The sequence below is a fragment of the Callorhinchus milii genome, unplaced genomic scaffold (assembly GCF_018977255.1).
Source record: "Callorhinchus milii isolate IMCB2004 unplaced genomic scaffold, IMCB_Cmil_1.0 Scaffold6, whole genome shotgun sequence".
Lineage (NCBI taxonomy): Eukaryota > Metazoa > Chordata > Chondrichthyes > Chimaeriformes > Callorhinchidae > Callorhinchus > Callorhinchus milii.
The window spans coordinates 17357314-17379474 of NW_024704747.1; the positions used below are offsets into that span (position 1 = coordinate 17357314).

The 22161-nt window shown below is 41.6% G+C and overlaps 1 protein-coding gene across 1 annotated transcript in view; it reads left to right on the plus strand.

Annotated features, from left to right (window-relative positions):
* pard3bb (par-3 family cell polarity regulator beta b) overlaps positions 1 to 22161 on the plus strand; it is a 394398-nt gene that overhangs the window by 151332 nt on the left and 220905 nt on the right. The window contains exons 7-11 of the mRNA XM_042336226.1: positions 4174 to 4263; positions 12505 to 12630; positions 13339 to 13709; positions 16031 to 16173; positions 19751 to 19879. Coding sequence (XP_042192160.1) covers positions 4174 to 4263; positions 12505 to 12630; positions 13339 to 13709; positions 16031 to 16173; positions 19751 to 19879 — 859 coding nt within the window. The remainder of the gene's footprint in view (positions 1 to 4173; positions 4264 to 12504; positions 12631 to 13338; positions 13710 to 16030; positions 16174 to 19750; positions 19880 to 22161) is intronic.

Sequence of the window (22161 nt, forward strand, 5' to 3'; positions counted from 1 at the left end):
TGTGCTGAGTTCACTCTTCTTATGCCAGAGGAAGTGAGTTGGTGTACATTGATTTAAGGTGATAGGGAAGGAATCAGCTCCTGACCAGTTACTTGCCCACTGGAAAGCGCATGAATGGAACTGATGTATCATCCCGTCCTCAATCTGGAGAGAGTTGTGTCTGTTGTAGAACTCTTTCCTTCCCTCTTTCTATCTATCCCCATCTTATTCTCCCCTGCCTCCACCTCCCCCACAGATTCTTAACAAGGTAATTCAAGCATATGTTTTTCAAAACTTTTTTCCAGATCTGCTTGACCTCAGCACAACATGCTTAATTGCTCTCATCAGCACGCCACCTTACAAACTGGGTAAACCTGAGGTGTTTTGGAGCAGTTACATCATTGACTGTGGATATAAATATTCTGGGCGGGCGGGGGGAGTAAAAGTCAATTACATAGTTGGTCTCCTTTAAAACAGGTTAGCTGTTGACTTTACTGATAGGTCCACCAGCCAATAAAAGGTAACAACGTCCGGTGCCTGCTGAGTTGGGAGAGGGGCAATAGGGGCCTGTGGGTTGGGGGGCTTGGGGGTGGGGGTGGCAGGGGTTGGTGGTGGGAGTTGCTGCTGTGGTCCTCTTCAGGGTCTTTAAGTGTTGAGCTGCAGATAGAGTTGACAGGCTGAGCCCCCTCCAGCCCTAGCCATCCACCGTCTATGGGTAACATGCAGTGCTTTGTGTGAGGTTCTAGTTTCAGCCTTGCCATTGGTTTGAGAGGTGGGAGAACAGGGATTAAGAGTTGCCCACAACACTGCAGGGAGGAAGCTGAAGGGAGAATTGCTGGTGGGTGCTTCAGTGCACAATCACTTCACTTTACAGTAAATTCCTGTGAAGCACTTTGAAACAACGTGATAAGGCATATCAAATGCAAGGATTATTAATTAATATAATTGATTTCTGGAAACTGCAGCGCTGGTTCTTACTGTTGGTCGAGAGACAAATGTGTCATGTGTCTATTTCCCCCGTCCGTATTGTGTACTCTTGAAATGATCCCTTTTAACCCACAGAGGTTAAATGAGGGCAAATATTCACACTGATGAGGTGCACTCTATCTGTTTGTATCTCACGAGTAGTCTTGTGTGTTTAGTTTTGCCTCCCACTGCTCACATCCATTAATCTTCCAGTGTTGTTTTTCTTGTTACCACACTTTAATGTGTGTGGGAGAAAACAAGACGTCTGGCCAAAGCCTTTCCTTGGTTAATCCCTCATCCTTTCATTTTCTGTTCCCTGTGTTCTTGGAATAATATTTGCTTGCGTATTTTTCTTTGAGTGAAAGAGCGAGAAAATAGCTTTTGATGCACAATATTTGTGTATCTAATCTTGTTTTCCTCTCCTAAGAGAGAGCTGCACATGTTACGCTCAGCATGTGGTTGTTGTATGGGAGAGCAGACTGCCATTTGGTCCACCTCCGCTGACTCTTAATTTGAACGGAGTCAGCACTTTGCAAACAAGGCTGCCCGTGCAGTGTCCCCCACCCCCTGTCCCCCACTCAAACTAGACTGTAAATAGGAGCATTACAGCAATGATACTTGATCAAATAGCGACCGTCTTCAACAGTGGTAACAGTGATAGTTAAGAAATATCTTGCTTACAGGGTCAAAAGCTCTTTGGGCAAATGGGGTCAAGTTCTGTGGGGGATTTTTGGGAGAGATGGGCACATATGGGAGAGGGGAAGGAATTCAAAAGTGGAATTGTTGTGCTTTGACTTTATGCCAAACGTTTATATATAGTATTATATAAATCTCGCGTCTTCCTCCATTTCAGGTCCTGCCTTTACATTGCAGTATTTTTGGTGCTGCTCTTCCCTCAACCCACCCACAACCTTATTTAAGAATATATGGCTTACAACCAGCAGATCCTTATAATTGAGCCTATGTAAGACTGAACTAGAGTGTTTTGTTTTAATCCAGCAATGAATCATCATTTCAATAAACTCTGGAAATGATGCGAATTGTCTCTCTGTGTTTCATATTTCCTCATAACATGAGAAATTCGCACTCCAGTGTTTTTTTCCAGATGTCAAATGGCACATAGCATGAAAGCTGCGTACCACATTCATTGTTGCGCAGCATATTAGCATGTCTGCAGTAAGAATATTGCTTCACAACACCAACCATTAGCCTCAGTGCCTGTTGGATTGGGGAAAGGGAAAGCAATCTACCAATCCTGCTTCTAATCGTTACAGCCCAGTGACTCCTGCTGACAAGTGCACCGTTGGAAAAGTTGGGTGAATTCTTATTGTTTAACCCTTTCATGGGGGTCGAAGTTCCCCCTTAAAGAATAATCTTGTGCAAAGAACAAGGTTCGCAAATGTGCAAGTATGTCCACACAAGTTGCTGCACTCAGGAGACAAAGGGAGACAATTGAGTGTGTGGGGGTGGGGGACTGGGGGAGAAGATTATTGGGATCTAACATTGCCTTCATCTTACGCTTGAAATGGTTTTGTGGGCCTGAAAGTCTGAGTGCGGTGGCATCTGCTCCTTTTTATATGGAAAGCTTTTTAGATTGCAAATGTCAGACATGAAATATCTTAATTTTACATTTATTATTCCTGTTTTCTTTGCTCCTCCTCATCTTGATATAAAGAATCATTGTACTTCTAGCGCCGCATGTCTGGAGGACATCTCAGAGTGCTTCACAGGATGGACTGTAAATTAGAGTCATTGTGTGTTTTGTGGGTGAATAAGTGGTCTGTTTGAGCTTTACTGCATGTGTAAGTCTAGTCAGTGTTTTGAATCTACAGTGGTAGATTTGTTATTTATTACATACGTTTGTTAATGCCTTGCCTCACAGAGACTCACCAATTTATTTGTATCTTTGTTACATGATCAAGAGACTTTAGATCCAGCATCGCTATGGTTAAATGAAAAAATAGCATACATTGCAAAATCTAATTATCCAATTTAGATGATGTTTTCTGTCAACTTTCCTTCCTGACATTGGGGGAGAAGAGATTTACAACACAGTAGCACAGATACATTTTACCATTTCACATAATTAACTCAGTTCACGTAATTAACTCAGTTCACGTAATTGAATAATTTTACCAGTTGTCATGGATGTTTGGTACCTTCAAATATCAAGTTTTTTTTAAAAAAACCTAAAAACACTGAACAGTTCTGAATTAAATAAATAATGATCTTGCCATTTGTTTTCACAGTGAAAGGGAACAGATTTCCAAGAAGTAAAATCTCTTGTGACTGCCTAAAAAAGCCAATGGAAATGAATAGATTTATTACTTGTTACCTAAGTTTGTTAAATGTCTTGCCTCACTGAGACTCGCCAATTTAATTGTGTCTCCTTCTGTTCTCAGCTGCTTTGTGATCCAGGTTACCAGGGGGGTTGAGGGGTACTTGCATCCAGGGCAGCTCTATTCATTTTAATGGGATGGGGGGGGCAACAGGACCCTGGGCCAGTATTGGAGCTTTCCAACCCCAGTTGAGGATGCTTTTGACTGGCTACAACTGCGTGCTCAGTTACTGAGAAGATCTGGTGGCGTCCCTGTAGTAATTAGACACTGTGCTGTAATGAGCATCTCAAAACAAAATGACGCTCGTCCCATTTCCCGTTCGTTATGTCAATTTTGGTGCTGAGCAAGCACCTGCCTACTCTGAGCTTCCAGTAACCACGGGTCATGCTCTCTCGCAAATCACTCAATTACTGAATCGGCCTGTAGTGAGTACAAAGGTTAAGGGAGAAAATTGAAAGGGGGAAAATGATGATCAGTAGAACAATCAGTATCGCTACTGGAAGAAGCATTTTTTTTAGGGTACTGAGCATTTACAGCACTAAGTTCTTGAGTAACTGAACTGCTTTGATTTTTTTTATCAATAAACCAAACACACTTTTGAACAACATTATGTGAAGACCATGCCATCGCTACATTGACATTTTTCCAATTGCTTTAATGCCAAAGACCAAGCACGGTACATATGGGAACTGCAATCCAATGAAGCTACTCGCATTTGATTTGTTTCATGCGTATCTGATTTTTTAAAAAAAACCTTGAGGCCTTGACAGTTTCATTATAGCCGAGTCACCCTACACTGTTGACTTGCTTATGAGAATGGGTTAAAAAGCTGTTGTTTTAGAGAGGCCCAGCTGTCCTTGGATAGTAACCTCATATGTCTTTTTTTTAGCAATGATATAACGAAGAAGGTGGAGTTTTCTGGAGATGGAGGACCCCTAGGAATCCACGTGGTGCCCTTTACTTCTACACTGAGTGGAAGGTAAAGTATCTGAAAGCACTAGTATACTTAAACTACAGAGAGGTTTGCTCCTTCGGGACGAGGTACCAGATGGTGCCTGAGGATGTGCCACTCCCAATGTAAATGGTGGTCCAACTGAGCATCGGCTCAATAAAATTGGATCCTGGGCTTAGCGATGGAGTATTGTTTCTGTCAATATTGGTGTTTACCGCATGTTGCCATTTGAGATCATAACAATTTGACTGAAAGTGAGATTAGTATTGACACAATCATCTTGAGTGATGCAATTCCATAATGAGAAATTGGTCAGTCCCAAGCACTGTACAAATAGGATTTTTAAAAATATAAACTGTGTCTTATTATTGCCTTGATCTGATCTGGAGTGAATGCAGTATTTCTGATTTAAAATAGGCATAAATATCTCAGGAAAAGTCTGTTGAGGGATTTTCATTTGTTCTCCAGCTTTAGGTTGTGAAATGAACCAAAACCAGAAAGCTAACTTATCCCACGATGAGGTGTCAGGTTTATTATCCCTTTGGGAGCACATGCCTCCTTTCTCTCTGCCATGTACACATCCCATGGCACTATTTAGAAACAATTCACTTTACAGTGTGTTCTGTGAAGCGCTTTGGGACGTCCTCCCGACGTGAAAAGCGCTATATCAAATGCAAGGATTATTATTATTATTATTAGAAGGGTTTATCCTGGAGTCGTGGCCAACATTCCATCAGAAAAAAATCGTCATTCACTTCATGGATGTCTGTGGGATGTTGCTGTGCGCAAATGGGCTACCAAGTTCGCCCACAAATTACACAATCACCACAAACATTCTTGTGATGTGAAAGGCTCAGGGTTGCTAAATGCCAGGATTATTATTATTATATGATCTCTTCAAAAGGACATCAAATGTCTCAAGACCTCTCTATTTGACTTTTGGTCATTTTTCCCCACCTCAGCTCCCATCCCCAGCTTGAGTGTCAAGCTGTTATTGTTAAGCGCCTTAGGATGCCATCATGACATGAAAGGCACTATATATAAAGCAAATTTGTCGTGTGTTGTAATCTGAACCCTTGCATTGCAGCCTTTAAATCATTCCCTGTATCATTATTTGTGTGCAGTGTGTAGAGGTTTATTTTAATATAGGCGTCCAGGGTCTGCTTATGCTTCGGAAGCAGCTGCGATTGCAGACTCTAACTCTCGCTGATAGGTGATGATGTTCCCACAAAAGCATCACGACTGTGATGACATCCTTGTAGGTTTCACCAGAGTGAAAAAAATCTGCAACTGATTACTGGGAAACTCTTTGCTCTGTACTTGTGGTAATGCCTCAGTGCTGAAAGTTTAGAACTTAGTTCTGCTGCATTCCATAGTTGTTATATCCACTTTCTACCCTTTAATAGAGGGAATCTGGATGCAGACTCATGCTTTGGTATTGAATAATAAGCTTTAATACAACGTCTTTCACATCAAGAGGACGTCTTGGGAGGATATGAAGTGAAGTGACTCTGTATTTTGTATTTGGATTGTTAGCCTACACTATGCAAGTTCAAAGGCCCAATGCGCACTATTGATATTCATGAAAGATTTTAGAAACTCAATGCCAGCTTCTCAAACACCTGCAAGGGAATTGACCTGGTGTAAAGTTGTTGTATTTTTAATTGGAGCAGACTCTTTATGGCCATTGATGTCTTTTATTTAGAAAAAGTTTTATTTAGAAGGTGTTTACTTGCCCTGGGGTGTGTCCCGTGGCTTCCCTGACTTCTCTGCAGTGCTCCCCAACTGGCCATTCTTCATGTTTGAACCAAGATGATGATTGTGAGCAGGCAATGCTGAATTGGGGCAGTGCAGCTGAACCTGATCCTAGATTCTCCCGACATCCATCCACATACACACATTCTCTATTCAGCAGGGATCACAGCATGGTGTTCAGTAAGGAATACTCGTTGATTTTATGTATCCTGCGCTACCCAGGAGAGGTGCAGAGAGAGAGGGCAGAGGAGAGTGTTGCGTGGGTGGAGAAAGAGAGTGGTTGCGGGATGGGAGAGAGGGAGTGAGAAAAGAGAGAGGATGGGAGAAAGCAGTGAGAAAAGATGGTGCAGGAGAGAGCGAGTGAGAAAAATGGGAGTGAGTGGGAGAGAATGAGAAAAATAAGGCAGGCGAGCCAGCGAGAATAATAACAATAATAATCCTTGCATTTGATATACAACAACAACAATTTACACTTATATAGCCCCTTCCGCGCAGGGTAGTGTCTCAGAGCGCTTAACAGTGGCGGAGCCTGACTCCAAGCCGGGATTTGGGGAGGTGGCCATAAGCACCATAAGCACGGTCGAAGAAGAAGGTTTTCAGGCAGGACTTGAGGAAGGGGAGAGATGGGGCAAGGTTGAGGGATTGAGGGAGAATGTTCCAAAGTTTTGGGGTGTACTGGCTAAAAACACGACCTCCAATGGCGGAGTGGATATAGCGCCTTATCACGTCTTCGATACATCTCAAAGTGCTTCACAGAATCTATTGTAAAGTGAATTGACTGTATATTTTGTGCGTGAAACACGGCAGCCAATTGCTCACAGCAGTGTCCCACAAACAATTGTGGATTGAGTGACCAATTTTTTTTTTGAAGGAATAATGAGCGAGGGCGAGAGTGAAGGAAGGAGTAAGCAGGAGAGAGTGAACCCAGGAGTAGGAGGGAGAGCAGCAAGAGCGAGCGCAGTTGTGAAAGCGAATAGGGGAAAGGGAGAGAGAGCATAAGTGCACAAGAACTGAAATATGGAAAATTGTGAAAGAATTTGCCAACCACCTGTTTTAACATTTAAAATAAAAAAAATCCCTGATGAATATATAATGTTTTAAAGATGTTAAGGCTTTTGCCCCTGGTTTTACATCTGCAATGCATCGACTGTGAAGGTTTGACATTAAATCTCTTGGAAAGAAAGAGGGCAAAGGAGAGTAGCACTAAGGGAATGGTAATAGACCAGGGTGAACAGATGATCAATAAGAATCACAGAGGTTCATCTGTAAATGACTGGGTTTGAAATACTGCAATCACTATAGCACTGAGTGACTTATTTATTCCTTTATTCACAGAACTTGCAAATTGGCAGGGAAACGTAGGCATAAATTTTTACAAAGCCACTCAATGAAAATAAAAAAACAGAGTGGCAAAAGCGGTGAAAAATTAAGAATTAAACTCATTAACTCCTGTGTCACATTGCTTACTTCAGCATTAAAGATGTATTGATGAAACTAGGCAGCCCAATGCTGCAGCATTCTGGGGTTCTCTAACCCAAACAGGTGAAACTGTCATTCCATATAATCCAGGCTGACACTCCAAGGCAGTGCTGGATGTGGGGAGTACACTTTTGGAGGTGCAATCTTTCAGATGAGTTGTTAAACGGAGGTCCTGTCTGCATGTTCAGGTGGACTTTAAAGATCCTATGGCGCTATTCGAAAAGAAAAGGGAGTTTCTCCAGGTGTCCTGGACAATCATCCCCCAAATAAAATTAGTCATTCATTTCATGGCTGTTTGTGGGACATTTGCATTGCACAAATTGGCTCCAATGTTCACCCACAAAATACAATCGCTGTGCTTTACAGTATCCAGTGAAGTGCTTTGAGATATCCTCCCAATCTGAAAGGTGCTGTATAAAATGTAAGGATTACCTTACAAGGATTGCCACGTGTGGCCATTATATGGACTTACAAAGTGGAAGGCTTCATATTTAGCATAACCAGCCCCCTTTACCCTGATTCTTTCACCAAATCGAGCAGTAGCACCCTCAAATTTCTTCTCTCCAAGTCATGAGAGCTATGGTCCATTTGACCTAATCTTTCCAGAATGACAACTATTCCTGGTAACCTGTTCCAGCTGGTGATTTGCCTCTGTGGAAGGAAATGCTTCCTGGGGTCTATCTTAAACTTGCCCATCGCAGCCCTGAACCTGTCCTTCATATCTGAAAGTTTTGTTCCACCTTTCTCATGCTGCGGACCAAGACCAATGCAGGGAATTATGGAAACAAACCCCAGTGGATAGTAAAATATAGATTCGTGTACTTATATTCCTTGCAACATATTCATACTTCGTAGCTCCAAAGCAAAGGGCAATTTCCTCTTGTCCTCAAGGAAGGAGTGAGTTGTAGTGGGATATTTTGCGCAGGTGTTGACAGCCTTCTTGCCCAATTATGAGTCAGATTTTTATTCAGAGTCAATCCAATCAATTGTTTTCAGGTTATTTGCCATTGGGGGAAATCACAACTGAGCCTGATTCCAATCCTCAATGAACAGGCACTATTTATCAGGAATATTGACTGGCTGCTTTTCCCCTTCTCAAGCCCTGGCTGTTTTCCCCTTTTAAACATTTGTGGCTTTTTCCACTCAATCTTGGAAACATAAGGTAATTATGATCCCCACCCTACCCCGACTCACAAATTTAATACAGCCCAAGGCAAAGCCTTGGGACATTCCTGGCCTGTGTGGACTGCTGCCATACCACATAGTGCTATTACCCTCTGAACCTTTAGGAACAACCTGGTACTGCTTCTTCATTGTTACTTGCCAACATTTAAGCTAACACAGCTGTATTGTGCTATGATCCCACGTCTCAGTATCCCAGAAGCCCATTCCTGAATCTTATTTTATTTTTGCACATTGGTTTAAACTTATTCAATGAAACAATCTGATTGTTTTTTGCACAGTAGAGATATAGTTTGAGATAACAGTGAAAACTGCAATGAAACTCACAGTGGAATAGGGAGAATCTCTAAGTTAATAAGACAAACACGTTTGGTGGGAGGGGGTAATAGCATCTTATGGTATGACAGCAGCCTGTACAAGCCAGGAAGCTCCCAATGTTTATCCTGGGCTGTTTGAGTTTTGGTTGTGTAGTCACAACAAGCTTATGTTCCCAGTCTTGAGAGAAAACGTCTCAGACAGGATATCATGGAGTTATATGACATTTTAAATGGGATTGAAAAAGTAAACCCAGATCAATACTTTAGGACGTGTCAAGCAGTAGAACAAGAGGACATACGTTTAGAGTTGCAAAGGGCAATTTCAGAACAGATATCAGCACGTTTTGCATTACGCAAAGGGTAATCAATGACAAGAACAGGTTGCCAAAAAAGGTGGTAGAGGCCAGGATACTGGGCACATTTAAAAAGCAGCTTGATGTAGTCATGGAAGGGGGAATGGGAACGGTAAGATGGGTATTCAGGAGGAGAGGCGGAGGGCCTCTTTCATCCAGACTAATCATGTGATCTTGTAATGAGGGGTACAAAATGGTGTGAAATATACAGGAGCATTCATTCTTGCCCTTAACAATCATTGATTTCAGGATGCAACAATAACTTGCATTTATATAACACACTTCACACAGGGTAGTAGGCATTTTGCTAGGGTTTAATGTAAAGTATATGGACCAATTGCTATCACCTTAAATTGAATCTATCCACTAAAGTATATCTTTCACTAAAATGTGTAGACTTCTCATGTTCGGAACATTTTACTGGATTCCCGTCAATTCCCTTTAATTCCCCTCATGGCAGCAAAGACTGATATAAAGCTTCATTGTCAGTAGGAAAGTATTAAACAGGAAAGTTTCTTCTTTTTCTCCACTCACCCCTTCATTGTCAGTCACCAGCTAGTGCTTTGCTCTTTAGCTCTCATTTGAGGATGAAGATTCCATGCCACTCCCAAAGTCTTCACTTCCTGATCAATTATTTTGTTTTGGCTTTCAAAATGCATTTTTTGCCTCCCACACCATTTCTCTCTGTACACTTCTTGATTTAACGCACTCTCCACCCATAGCTCTGTAAACTGAATCTCAGCCCTTGCCTTACTGAATCCATTTGAGTTGTGACTTATCCAGTTGAATGGTTTGTTTCTTGAGTGGAGAACAGTGGTATTTGGTTGACCCACACACTTTGGATTTAGGACTTTAAAGTTTTTCTTACCAGGTTTAATTGAGACTTATTCATGATTAGAATAGCTTGAGGCTGAGAAAGGTTTTAATTAAGGTTTGTCTCCACAACAAATGCACTCTAGGCACTAACTTCACAGGGCTTAAAAGCTGGGCTGAGAAACACAAATCATTTCAGTGCGGTTTGGCACGGTCCTTCTCATTCTGTTAATTCCTCTCCTCCTGTCTTCCCCCTCCCAACCCAACAAAAAACAAATGTTTGTCACTAGATGCTGTAAACATTGAATTGAAAATCTGGCACAGCTAAATGTTGCACTGATCAAAATAAATACAAATGTTAAATTTTAAGCAGAAGATTTCCAGTATTCAATTTAGTTAATGCATTTAAAAGGCCATTTGAAACCATAAAATCTCAAATCAGTACACATTCTGTGCACTTGTATTAAAGTTTATTTATTGTTAGGATTATTGTATGCTGATGTTACATGGATGGAATCTTGTGTTACTGTTTACAGTCAATGTGATTGCAGTACGTCACTGGAGTGGATGAGACCTTTTTGTTGTCTATTCCAGTTATGTTTTTGGAATGAAACATACGATAAAGAATTGGTGTTGGTGTTAACGAACAATGACGCTGTTTGTGGGGCTCATCCAATATCTCATTGGGTCTATGCATTATCTCATGTGCAGCTGAACCATATACAGCAGGAGGTCCTAGATTTGATTTGGGTCAGTGCTACATAGAATGAAGCCACTCAGTCCCAACTATTCTGTGCCAGAAGAAATTAGTCGATGTAAACAGCATGACACCAGGGGCACTGCAACTCTCCTTAGGTTAGGATAGAGAAAATCAGTCAGGTTTGCAAACCTGAAGTGTGTGGCTGCTCGTCGCTGAGGATATGATTTGGGTTTGGTAGGTTCTACCCTTTCCCTCTCTTCTCTCACTACCTCCTTGACTCCCCTGCCCCCGCTAATCCTTTGTCAGCCAGTGTTTGGGGGTCTCTTGCATTGCCCTTGGGATCACATGGCTAGCGGAATCAGCGTCTTCAGGAGAGGAAAGGGAGAAAATTGGAAAGATGTTAAGAGCCTGGACTGCACACTGTTATACCAAGATGTTTGCAATATGTTTGTGGTAACTATCTTTCACTGTAAAGTTACATCGTAAAAAATGTGTAACAAGTTTTGTACATTTTCTGCTTGGGTCAGGGTTTCTATGTGTACTGATGAAATACTGCCAATTTACAAGCTTTGTACCTCAGCCCATTTAATCAGTTTTTTTTCCCCTCAGCAATTCAATCTAAGCAGAAAGCAACTAAACACACTTAACAAAAGCATATTTTACATAGAAATGATTAGACCTTTAAATGGCCCGCTGTCTGTTGATTAAATGTGACTTTAGATTGACTATATTTATTGTGCTAACCATTATAAACTGGCTAATGAGGGAGTGTTTTATACTTGGATGCAAAAATTCTGTGCAACGAGTGATTGAGAAGTGGTTTGATTTGTTAGAACTGTGTGCACATGGAGTGAATGTGAAGTAGTTTACTCCATTTGAATTTGTGGAGTTAATGGAAAAGCTTGTGCAATTTTTGAAATTGGAAAACTTTTTGGCCAATTCAGTTGGTTGAACATCATTTTTTGCATTAAAAGATTCTGGGTTTGAATCCAGGTGGATCTACTCAGCTCTTCACTGTTTCAACATTGATGAGCAAAAACACTTTCTACTGGCTGGGATGGGAGGTGGGTAAAAAGAGAAAAAACATGATCCATGGACATCAAGAAATCAAGGGCAATGTTGATAGCTCAACAGTGAGAAATGTCTTTAACCTTGCAAGTCAAAGCTCCAATGGTCAGGCTGGAAAAGTGGTGGTTAATTTGGCAATTCTAAATAATGGTAGTGATTGAGAAGGGCTGTTGAATTTGCTTACCGTAGAAGTGAGTAGAAAAGGATTTAATGTTTGGAATTTTTGACAATTGGAAGTGACTTGGTATCTGAGAATTCAGTGGCTGGATCCTGTATGCATTCGCATTGGGCTCAAGATAGTCTGATGGTTGCAACTGTAATTATATAGTGGAAATAGTTACAGCACATGAGTGAGGTTATCTTTCAAACAGTGCCTTAGAATACAGAGTTTGCCTTTGAATTGTGCAAAAATCTTGTGATTATATTACGTTAGACGACACTTGGCTGTCATATTGGCTGTAAATAGGGTGATTTCGGATGGTTGCAGACCATTTTTCTACCTTGCTCATTTTGATTGACACCCATACTGCCCCTCTTCATCCCCCCCCTCCTCATTGAAAAATTCAGCACAGACTCTTTATCATTTTTCTTTGTTTTCCAGATTCCTGGGTCTGTGCATTCGTGGTATTGAAGAGAACAGTAGGTCTAAAAGGGAGAGACTGTTCATAGAGAACGAGTGTATCGTGACAATTAATGACACAGATTTAACAGATAAAACATTTGTTCAGTAAGTTTGTTTGTTCTATACCTTGGCTACATGTTCAATTACATTTTCCGATTTGTCTCCCTCAAAGCTCCAATTAATTGTACATAACACAGTACTGGCCACATAAACCTAAATGTTCTCCCTTCCTCTCTTGAGCAGGGAGAGTTATAATGGTCATGGGTGTAGTTTAGTGTAAGCAGTATTGGATGTGCTTCTTCACTTGTGCAGAACACGTTATTCTCCTGACACATTTCTGTACCTCTCACTGGTAAAAGTATATCAGAATTTTGCCTGTTCTGCATCCAAAACTAACTCCCAAGTGTAAGAATGAGTGAAAGTAAAGTTATTGTAGAGCCTAACTGTATCACTAAAACACATGCCATGGGTGATGTGAAGTGAGTCAAGCTTGGCCATTCCCTGCACATTGACTTCCCGTTTTCAGTCACCAGTGAAGGTGAAATGATTCTCATGAGGGAGATGGAGAGTGAATGTGGAAAGGGTAAGTCACACTGCTGTAATTTCTACTTTCACGTTCCCCTTTGTGGTTTCCTTCAAATGAGACGTTGCAGAGGTCGGTAGTGGGAGAGGAGAGAAGAGGGATCTAAATAAGTGGTGGGAGGGTGTTAAAGAGAGGAAGAATGGGGACTAGAAAAGCTATCTAAAAGTAGGAAACCTTTTGCACTTTGGAAGTTGTCTCTTGGTTTGACTCTAAACTCCATTTGATTACAGAGCACAGGAGATCTTCCGAAATGCGGTGCAAGCTCCTTCTGTCCAGCTGGAGATAGTCCCTGGGTGTAACAGAGAGCGGTATGAAAAGTCAGCCATCGGATGTCTCATTAACCACAAGCATGAAGACAATAATGCAAAACCTAAAGTTCCGCCTCCAATGCATTCCAAGCTGTCCGTCAAACAAATTGATTCAGTCAGTTCCAATAACTCCGAAAGTGGTTTGCCATTGGTCTCGGCTCAGATCAGCAGCCCAACGCAGACAAGAAGCAACAGCCACTCGCTTTTGGCAAAGAAAACATCCTCGCCAACAGTGTTTGGGGGACTGGGCTCCAAGAAACAAGGGAAGAAGATCAAAATCGATTTGAAAAAGGGTAATTTGGTGCATGACTTGGACCTGTCCTCCAGGAATGACTTACGATTTCAATAAAAGTTTGAGATAGGAGAACCAGCGTCAGTTTATAATCTAATTGATGAGTGAGACGCACAGGATGGTTAGCTCTCAGCCGTACCTTGGGGCACTTAGGGACTTTGCTGGCTTTTCAGAGCTAGTTCAGTCCCAGAGATACCCAATTCCCATCTCAACCCCAAGGAGGATATTTTTAGATGTGCATGCACATTTTCTGGATCTCAGAAGGGTGAAGAGCTGAATAGACCTACTGGGTTTGAATCTGGAATCATTGATTCAAAGCTTTCAGGAATAAATTGGTAACATAGATTGCTAGTGTTGCCCACAGCCCTCCCTGTGTTGCTATTTGTAATGGGAAAAGAAATACATGGTACATGTCAGAAAGAAGTAACACTACACAAAAATTCCTGCTCCAATGCTGCCTCTAAAAATCAATCTTAAAGCATAAATCACAGAAACTGGAACAACTTGAGAATTGCCAGTCGGATTACAGGTGTTTTTTTATATATAACACAGAACAATACATGGCCATTAGAGGAAAGAACATTCCCTTTTAAGCAAGGCTTCAATACCGTAGAGCCTCCTTGCCCTTTGGTTCGAAAATGACTTATTTATGTATTTATTCCTATCATGCAAAAAAAACTGTAGAATGTATCAGGGATGAATCAGAATTGAAACAAATGGTTTCTTTAAATGAACTTTTCCCATTATCTAGGTGCCCATTAGCTGGAGTGTATCGTGCATTGGAAATCAATCGGGGGCCTGCGAAAATTTCCCCTTTGGAAATGAACATTCTCATTAACCCTCCACCATTGCATTTCAGCCGTCATTTTACTATGGAATATGGGATTGGCATATTCCTTGTGCTCTAATATGGGCCTTTGGTGAAGATTGCTAATTATCCTGCTTCTGTGTGTTTGTTGGCATAACATTTCAGAATACAGAGGCTTTTTTTGGTAATGTAAAAGCCAGTGTTATATACACATTTTCTGGTGGCTACGGTATATCAACAAACCTTGAATCATAGAGAATTACAGAGAGGAGGGAAGATCTAACTATCATTACTCCTTTGTAAGAGTGGATACCTTATTATTCAGAATCCTCTTTTAAGAGCAAATAGGATCTCACCATCACCATCCTTCTGATGAGACATTAAATGTTAAAGATCCCATGATGCAATTTGAAAAGGGAAAGGAGTTTCTCCTGGTGTCATGGCCAACTATTCCCCAAATAAAATTGGTTTCTCACTCCAAGGCTGTTTATGGAACATTGCTGTGTGCAAATTGGCTGCCGCATTCACCCACAAAATACAGTTGCTGAACTGTACAGTACAGTGTACCATGCAAAGCACTTTGAAATGGCGCAAAACCAAATATATAGATCCTGCGGTGAAAGGCGCTATAACAAACGTAGAGACTATTATTATTTTATCAGGGCCTCTTTTAGAAATGGCAGACAGTTCATGATTGGGATCAATTAAGCTTTATAGTGGGGAGGAATACTGCCTGGGAAAGTACTTTCAATGCAATGTATTTTGCAGGGCACTGGAAGCTCTGTTGTGTGCTCAGCTTATTTAACTAGTTAAAGAGTACTTAGTTTGACTTGAGTACAATTCATTTTGTTCTTGAATGCAGTTCAATTATTTAATAACTCCAAACCAGTTCAATGCTCCTATGAAAATGGCTGCTAAGAGGCAGGTGATGTTGGTAAAGACCAGGCCTCCTCCCGATTCTTCCCCTCCCGTATCTCTGGAAGGTAGTTCAGTACACTGCACAATGCCCTAGAGATGAAACTGGGAGTTTGACAGTGTGGGAGATCATATCCTGGTGGTGGGGGGGAGAGGGGAGAGAGAGACAAATCTAAAACCTGCCACTCTGACTCGGTGAGTGAGCACGTCAATGTTCTCTGCTCCCTGAGGGAGAATGCAATTGAGGAGTTAGGTTTTTAATGATCAATTATGAGAAATTGCAGTCTCTGTTGTAAAAATGCTTATGACTCCCCTGGATAGAAACTGTGGAAGATATCCTCTGATTTAGCCCACAACTTCAGTTATGTGTTGTGAGCTGTTTATAGCTTGAGGTATTTTCACAAAAACCTGGAGCACACTGTTTCCATAACATGTAACATTTAGCTGCATTTGGCTATATTAAGAGACTTGTGTTCACAATAAATGAATATGATGGAGGATTATAAGAAATTGAAGGAAAGTGTTGGAGCCTATCCTGTCTCATAATTAGTTGATTCCAGCAACCTTTTCCCATTATTTCTTCTCTTGCATCCATCCAGGTTCTGAAGGTCTTGGTTTCACGGTAGTTACCAGGGAATCATCTGCACATGGAACACCTGGTCCCATCCTGGTCAAAAACATCCTGCTAAAGGGGGCCGCAGTGAAAGATGGCAGGCTGCAATCTGGAGACAGAATCTTGGAGGTGAGGAATCATCCTATATCCTCCTGTATGACGGAACCTCTGTTTCTCAAACCAGATGCTTTGTTAATTTGCTCTTCATTCACTCATTGATAATCCTTGCTCACAGTGAGTGTGAGTGGCACCAATATGGTGCCTATACAGGTTTTCATTAGCATTGGCTGTTTTTCTAGATGGCTTTCCCTCTGACTGTCTTTTGATTTCCCTATCCCCAACTTCTCTCACTCTCTCCCTATTTAATTTCTAATTTATTTTTTTCTCTCTTCAGCCTTTCCATTCCTCTCCTTTTAGTATCTTCATTTTCCCTCAGCTGTGTTTCACTGACTTCCACATACCTTTTCTCCTCCCAAGCACTATCAGAATTGGGGGAAATAATTAAACTGCACAGTTTGTAAAAACAAAGACCTGGCTACAGATGGTGAATGAAGAGAGAGAGGAATGAGCTATGTATTAGAGTCACAGGAGTGAAAAATATAGCTGGAGGATATTACAGATGTAAGTTGTGGGCAAAGTCATGTAGGCTTACAGATTTTAGTGAAGATCCTGAAATCTTGCTGTAGGTACATCAAAATACTAATAATAATCCTTGCATTTGATATAGCACTTTATCATGTCGCGTTTCGTCCACAAAATATACAGTCATTTCACTTTACAGTATATTTTGTGAAGCGCTTTGAGGCGTCGCAAAGATGTGATAAGGTGCTATATCAAATGCAAGGATTATTATTATTAGCATGTCAACAAAATGTCTCAAAGTACTTCACAGGATTTGCTGTGAAGTGACTGTTTATTTCGTAGGCAAATGTGGCAGCCAGTTTGCACACTGCAGTGTTCAAAGAAGTGGATGACGAATTTTATCTGGAAGATTGTTGGCCAGGACACCAGGAGACACTTCCTTCCCTTTTCAAATAGTGTCACGGGATCTTTAATGTCCACTTGATACAGCCAGGTGGGACCTCGGTTTTACGTCTCATCTGAAAAACATCTGTGACCGTGCAACCTCTCACCCCCCCCCCCCCCAGCACTGCATTGGAGTGTTAGCCCAAAGTGAGTGCAGTAGGCTAACACTCCGATTACTCCGAATCTTCCAGACGAGTGATTGACATAAAAAACGTTGCTCATTGCTTAAATCCCAATTGTAAGTCTGGAAGTGCGGTTTGAACCTGCAGCCTTCTGACTCTGAGGGATGAGAGCACCAGCAACTGAGCCAGACTAACACCTCCAAGAAAGAATGCAAAAAGCGATGGAAAAGTGACCCAGCTGATGCATCTTTGCGGGAGAATGAGGAGTTTAGTGGAGACAGGTGCTGAAGCGAACGCAGTTATGTTTTTACAAGATATAGCTACTGACAAGAGTGAGCCATGCGAGAAAAAAACTGTGCAATTGGGATTTAAGCAATGAGCACCGCTTATTATGTCAATCACCCGTCTGGAAGATTCGGGGTAATCGGTCTCTGAGGAGGTAGAGTACAGTTCTGGAGGCATGTCTTGCAGGCATGCTTCAACAACCAGGCATGAACGGTACTGTCTGGAGTTGATGGAGGGAATAGAAGGCTCATGCAAAGTACTCGCAACTTTGTTCTTTCACGGAGCAGGAAGTGAAACGATGTAAGTTGTCACTTGCAATGAGGGCTGAAAGCATCCTGCTGCTTCACTCGGTGAAGTAAACTAAGTGCTGCTTGATCAAGGCAGTGGTGTGTGCAGACACAGCCGCACACATCAGAAACTGCGGATGGATTACTGTGGCTGGGTTATTATGCTGCAAAATAAGAATCACTTTCACCCTTGCCCTCCTGAATGAGCAGGAATTCTGAGCAATTTGCAAAATCAAATGCTTCGACTGCACTGTGACATGTAATCTGAATAACCACAAATCTGTAGAGTTACATAGCAAGCATCCCTTGCCCTACTGAATCACCAGCTGTTCTGTGCAGTGACCTCCCGAGGAAACTACTCCACACTGTTGCGCTATGGGTTCTATCTCTTTAAGAGAGAATGAAAGATCAGGGAAATGAGATGCTTACTGGCTGTTTAAAATGTTATCCCTCGATTAAAGAGGTGATTCTTAGTGGAGTGCAGTTTTATAGGAAGTGACATCCCTTGCGCACATTTTCAGCATAAAAGTTTGTGTTGCATTAAAGCTGGAGGGAGGGGAAAGGAAAGCACAACAGGGTGTCACTTTTTATTTAATGTGATATGCCATCAGGAGTGGGGATCAGGAATGAGGATCAAGGATGTGATTTTCTTCCCTTAGTGGGATCTGAAACCTATCACGGTATCCAAAGTAGCTAAGATTAGGTAACTCAGCACACATGGAGAATTAAACCTGGGATCCTCCCAAGCTGCATGGCCCAAGCCCTGCCACACAGTGTGTTTACCCACTGCCTCATTGACAGCAAAGAGCAAAACCTGGATTTTCCTTTTTTTTTATTCAATTAAATTGGGAACGGATGAAGAAGGGTCAAGCTTCTCTTCTCCTGGTGTTTATCCTATCGTGCTCATTGTCTGGTCTCAACTGTTGCCACATTGCCTGTCAACAATCACCATATTCAAACCGCAGGGGCTGACAGAATTTGGCTTTGGCTATATTTTAAAATAGCTGTGAACATTGATAGACCTGGGGAATTCTACTAGTGCAATAATCTTCATTTCCCTTCTATTTATTATCCAAATAAAACGACGATAAACAAAGAGCAAAGTTGCTCATCAGCATCTCCCTGTAGTATTTTATTTTGGAATTGCCAGCTGTTTGCGATGACATCTGCGTAATTTTCACTTCGATCTTAATGTAACGGACTGTCAATCTACAGAAGAATTGGTTCAGGCTTCACAACAAAACTAGAAATCAGCAAATGACAAAGAGCATGATGTTTTGGGCAATAGCGTTCATCAGAATGTTGAAATCAAGGATGAGCGAGGATAAGAGATTAGAGAAAATAACTGCAGTGTGGGAACCACAATGATACAACTGACTAGATGGCCTCTAGGCTGCTCGTTGGCCCATTATATATGATGTCAACATAGCTCTCTGACATCTTGTGTTCCTTAGTGGGCTCCTATATAGAAACAATGGTTTCTTCAACCAAATTTCTTTCTTCTGTGTGGTGATGCTTGCTTGTTTGACGTTGCAATATGTGTAACCCACACTGTGCCACTATGCAGTTCAGTGTATTGAAGCCCTAGTGCCCTGCATTGCCAGCTTTCATCATCGATTTTTCAGCTGGAAGGAATTACTGTACTGATATAGAAATGATGCCACATTTGTCCCCTAGGGGGATGAGCATCGAACTTAGCCACAAAACCATCTGAATTTTTCCATTTCTTTGAAACTGTAATTAAGATCCAAAATGATTTCCAAATGTGTCTTATTGTCTCAGTGCTCCAAAAGACTACCCAACGTGAAGGGCGCTTATATAAATGCAATTTGTTGTTGCTGTTACGGTGTGCATTTAAGCACACCAATGTGAATCTCCCTGGCACGAGTTTAGTTTGGCCTGTACAGATTGCAATTTTCCTCACCTTTGCATCCTGCTATCTGTTACATAGCTGCTCACTGCTGGTGTTGTGATTGTTTCAATCAGGTGAATGGCGTAGATATCATGGGGAAGACTCAGGAGGAACTGGTTGCCATGCTGCGCAGTACTAAACAAGGCGAGACTGTTTCCCTTGTTGTGGCACGTCAAGAAGATGTCTTCATTCCACGAGAGCTGGTAATACATTTTCAGCCGGTCTCTCTTTCCTTTAGAGGGATAAGGCGCAACATCAAATGCAATTTTTATTATTATAATTTGCTGCTGGTAAAACATTGGGGGTGAGATCATGATCCTGGAGCTGAAAACCTATAGAGCCAGATTGTGCTACATCTTTACTACTTGTGTCTCTTTTTCATCCGTATCTGGTGACGCCTCCTGCACTTGTTTCATCTGTTGTGAATTTTTTTATAAATAGACTGTATAATGTAACGGATAAGCAATGTCTGACAGCGGGTTTAAGATATAATTCATTGTCCATGGTTTGAGCAAGGATTTATAAATTACTTGAGCTCCTGTGATTTATGATGTCACCTGAAAGGCTGCTTTATGAGTCGCAGAGCAACAATCCAGCTGTCCTATTATCTTCTGTTTGTTTCATTTTCTGATAAATTCACGATTGGGACATGATGATGGCGCCTAAAAAGGGTTTTATCGGCTTAACTGCTGTGAGGCTGCCAGCAAAGACGCCCACCAAGTGAGCGGTGGTATTCTCCAGGGACTACCCCTGTACGTCACACCTGATATCATAGCCAAGTTTTGCAGATGACCAGCATTTATTTCATTGATTGAATCTCTGGATGAAGTTCAGTTAAAATTGGGATTTATTTTGGAACGTCCAAAAAAAACTAGGTACTAACAAAACATTAACTTTATGCATCCGCCTGGCTCATTGGCAGCGCTCTCGCTGCTGAGAGAGATGGCTGTGGGTTCAAGCCCCATGTCGGTACTTGGAATCGCTGAGTGTAAAGTGACACTCAAATGCAGTGTTCAGTTGCATTGTTGGAGGTGCCATCCTTCAGATGAGACGTTAAATCGAGGTCCTATCTGCCTGTACAGGTGGATCCCACGGCGCTTTGAAGGGAAGTTTTCCCGGTGTCCTGACCAACAATCACCCAAATAAAAAAAAATTGGTCACGCACTCCATGGCTGTTTGTGGGGCATTACTAGATGCAATCTGGCTGCCGTGTTTCGTCCACAAAATATACCGTCAATCCACTTTACGGTATTTCCTGTGAAGCGTTTGAGATGTCTCAATGATACGATAAGGCGCTATATCAAATGCAAGGATTTTTTTTCAACAAAGCTGAAAAATACCATCACAGATCAGAGCAATAGAATCCAGTCGCCAAGAATGAACACGAAATGTGATGGACGTGTTGTGCTCGCTGCAGTACAGGTTCCAGAAATGTGCGCGCATTGTGTTGCGGACGTATTCCTGGAGCCAGCTTACCCCCTGTCAGGTGATGCATGCATAATTCCCAGAACATGCTCACCCGAGTGCACGCCTTACATTACCTATATATTTCCAAGACCCACTCACTTGCTTGTGCACCTCACATTTCACACATATTACTGCACCTCGCTGTGCAGAATTACGTTTCGGGCTGTGGTTTGCAATGTTATTTACATTATAAAGAAAAAGTTCAATTGAATGACGCCTCAAGATTTCCAGGGTTTCATACTCGCTCCTGTTTCTCTTTTTCCTATGCTTTAAAAGATATTCCCTGATCTTTTCTTATATCTCATGCCTCGTTCACTTTGTAGCACTTGTTTTTTATTGCGATCTGTGTCTATCTCTTTCCTGTGTGTGTGTGTGTCTATCTGTATCCCTCTCTGTGTCTCTTTATGTCTGTCTCTCCTGCGTGTGTTTCATTCTCCACTTTCTCCAGTTGTTTCTTTCTCTCTCTCGCTCTGTCTGTTTCTCTGTGTGTGTCTCTCTCTGTCTGTCTCTCGTATGAACTTCAGACTATCTTGCTCTCCAATTTGATTTGTGTGATGGGAAGATACGTGTGACCCTATATTGTGCTAAATCCTACACGAGGAAGGAAGGAAAGCATTTCCGACTTTTGTTTGGCTCTTTTTTTATTATCTCCTGTGGAGAAAATTAAAAAAAGGAGTTTCTTCCTCTCCTTCCCTTTCATTGTTTGTCTTGCTTCTTAAAATTTATTGCAGGGCTATCACTTTTCCCGGAACTTGTTTAATGACTTCTATTCTAGCTTCGCTTTTAAAAGCCATTGTTTGCGTTTTCATGTTTCCTCCTTGAGCTTTTGTCTTAAAAATGTACAATTTGCAGATCCCCTCAGCCCAATTTATTTTCTTGTCAGAAGATTATTTCAATATATTTTTCTAAAAGTGGAGGGAAGAGAGAGAGGAAAAGGTTTAGTACAGATGTGGTCAACAATCCCCAGAAAGAAATTGATCATTCACATCACAGATTTGCCGACAAATATGCAGTCACT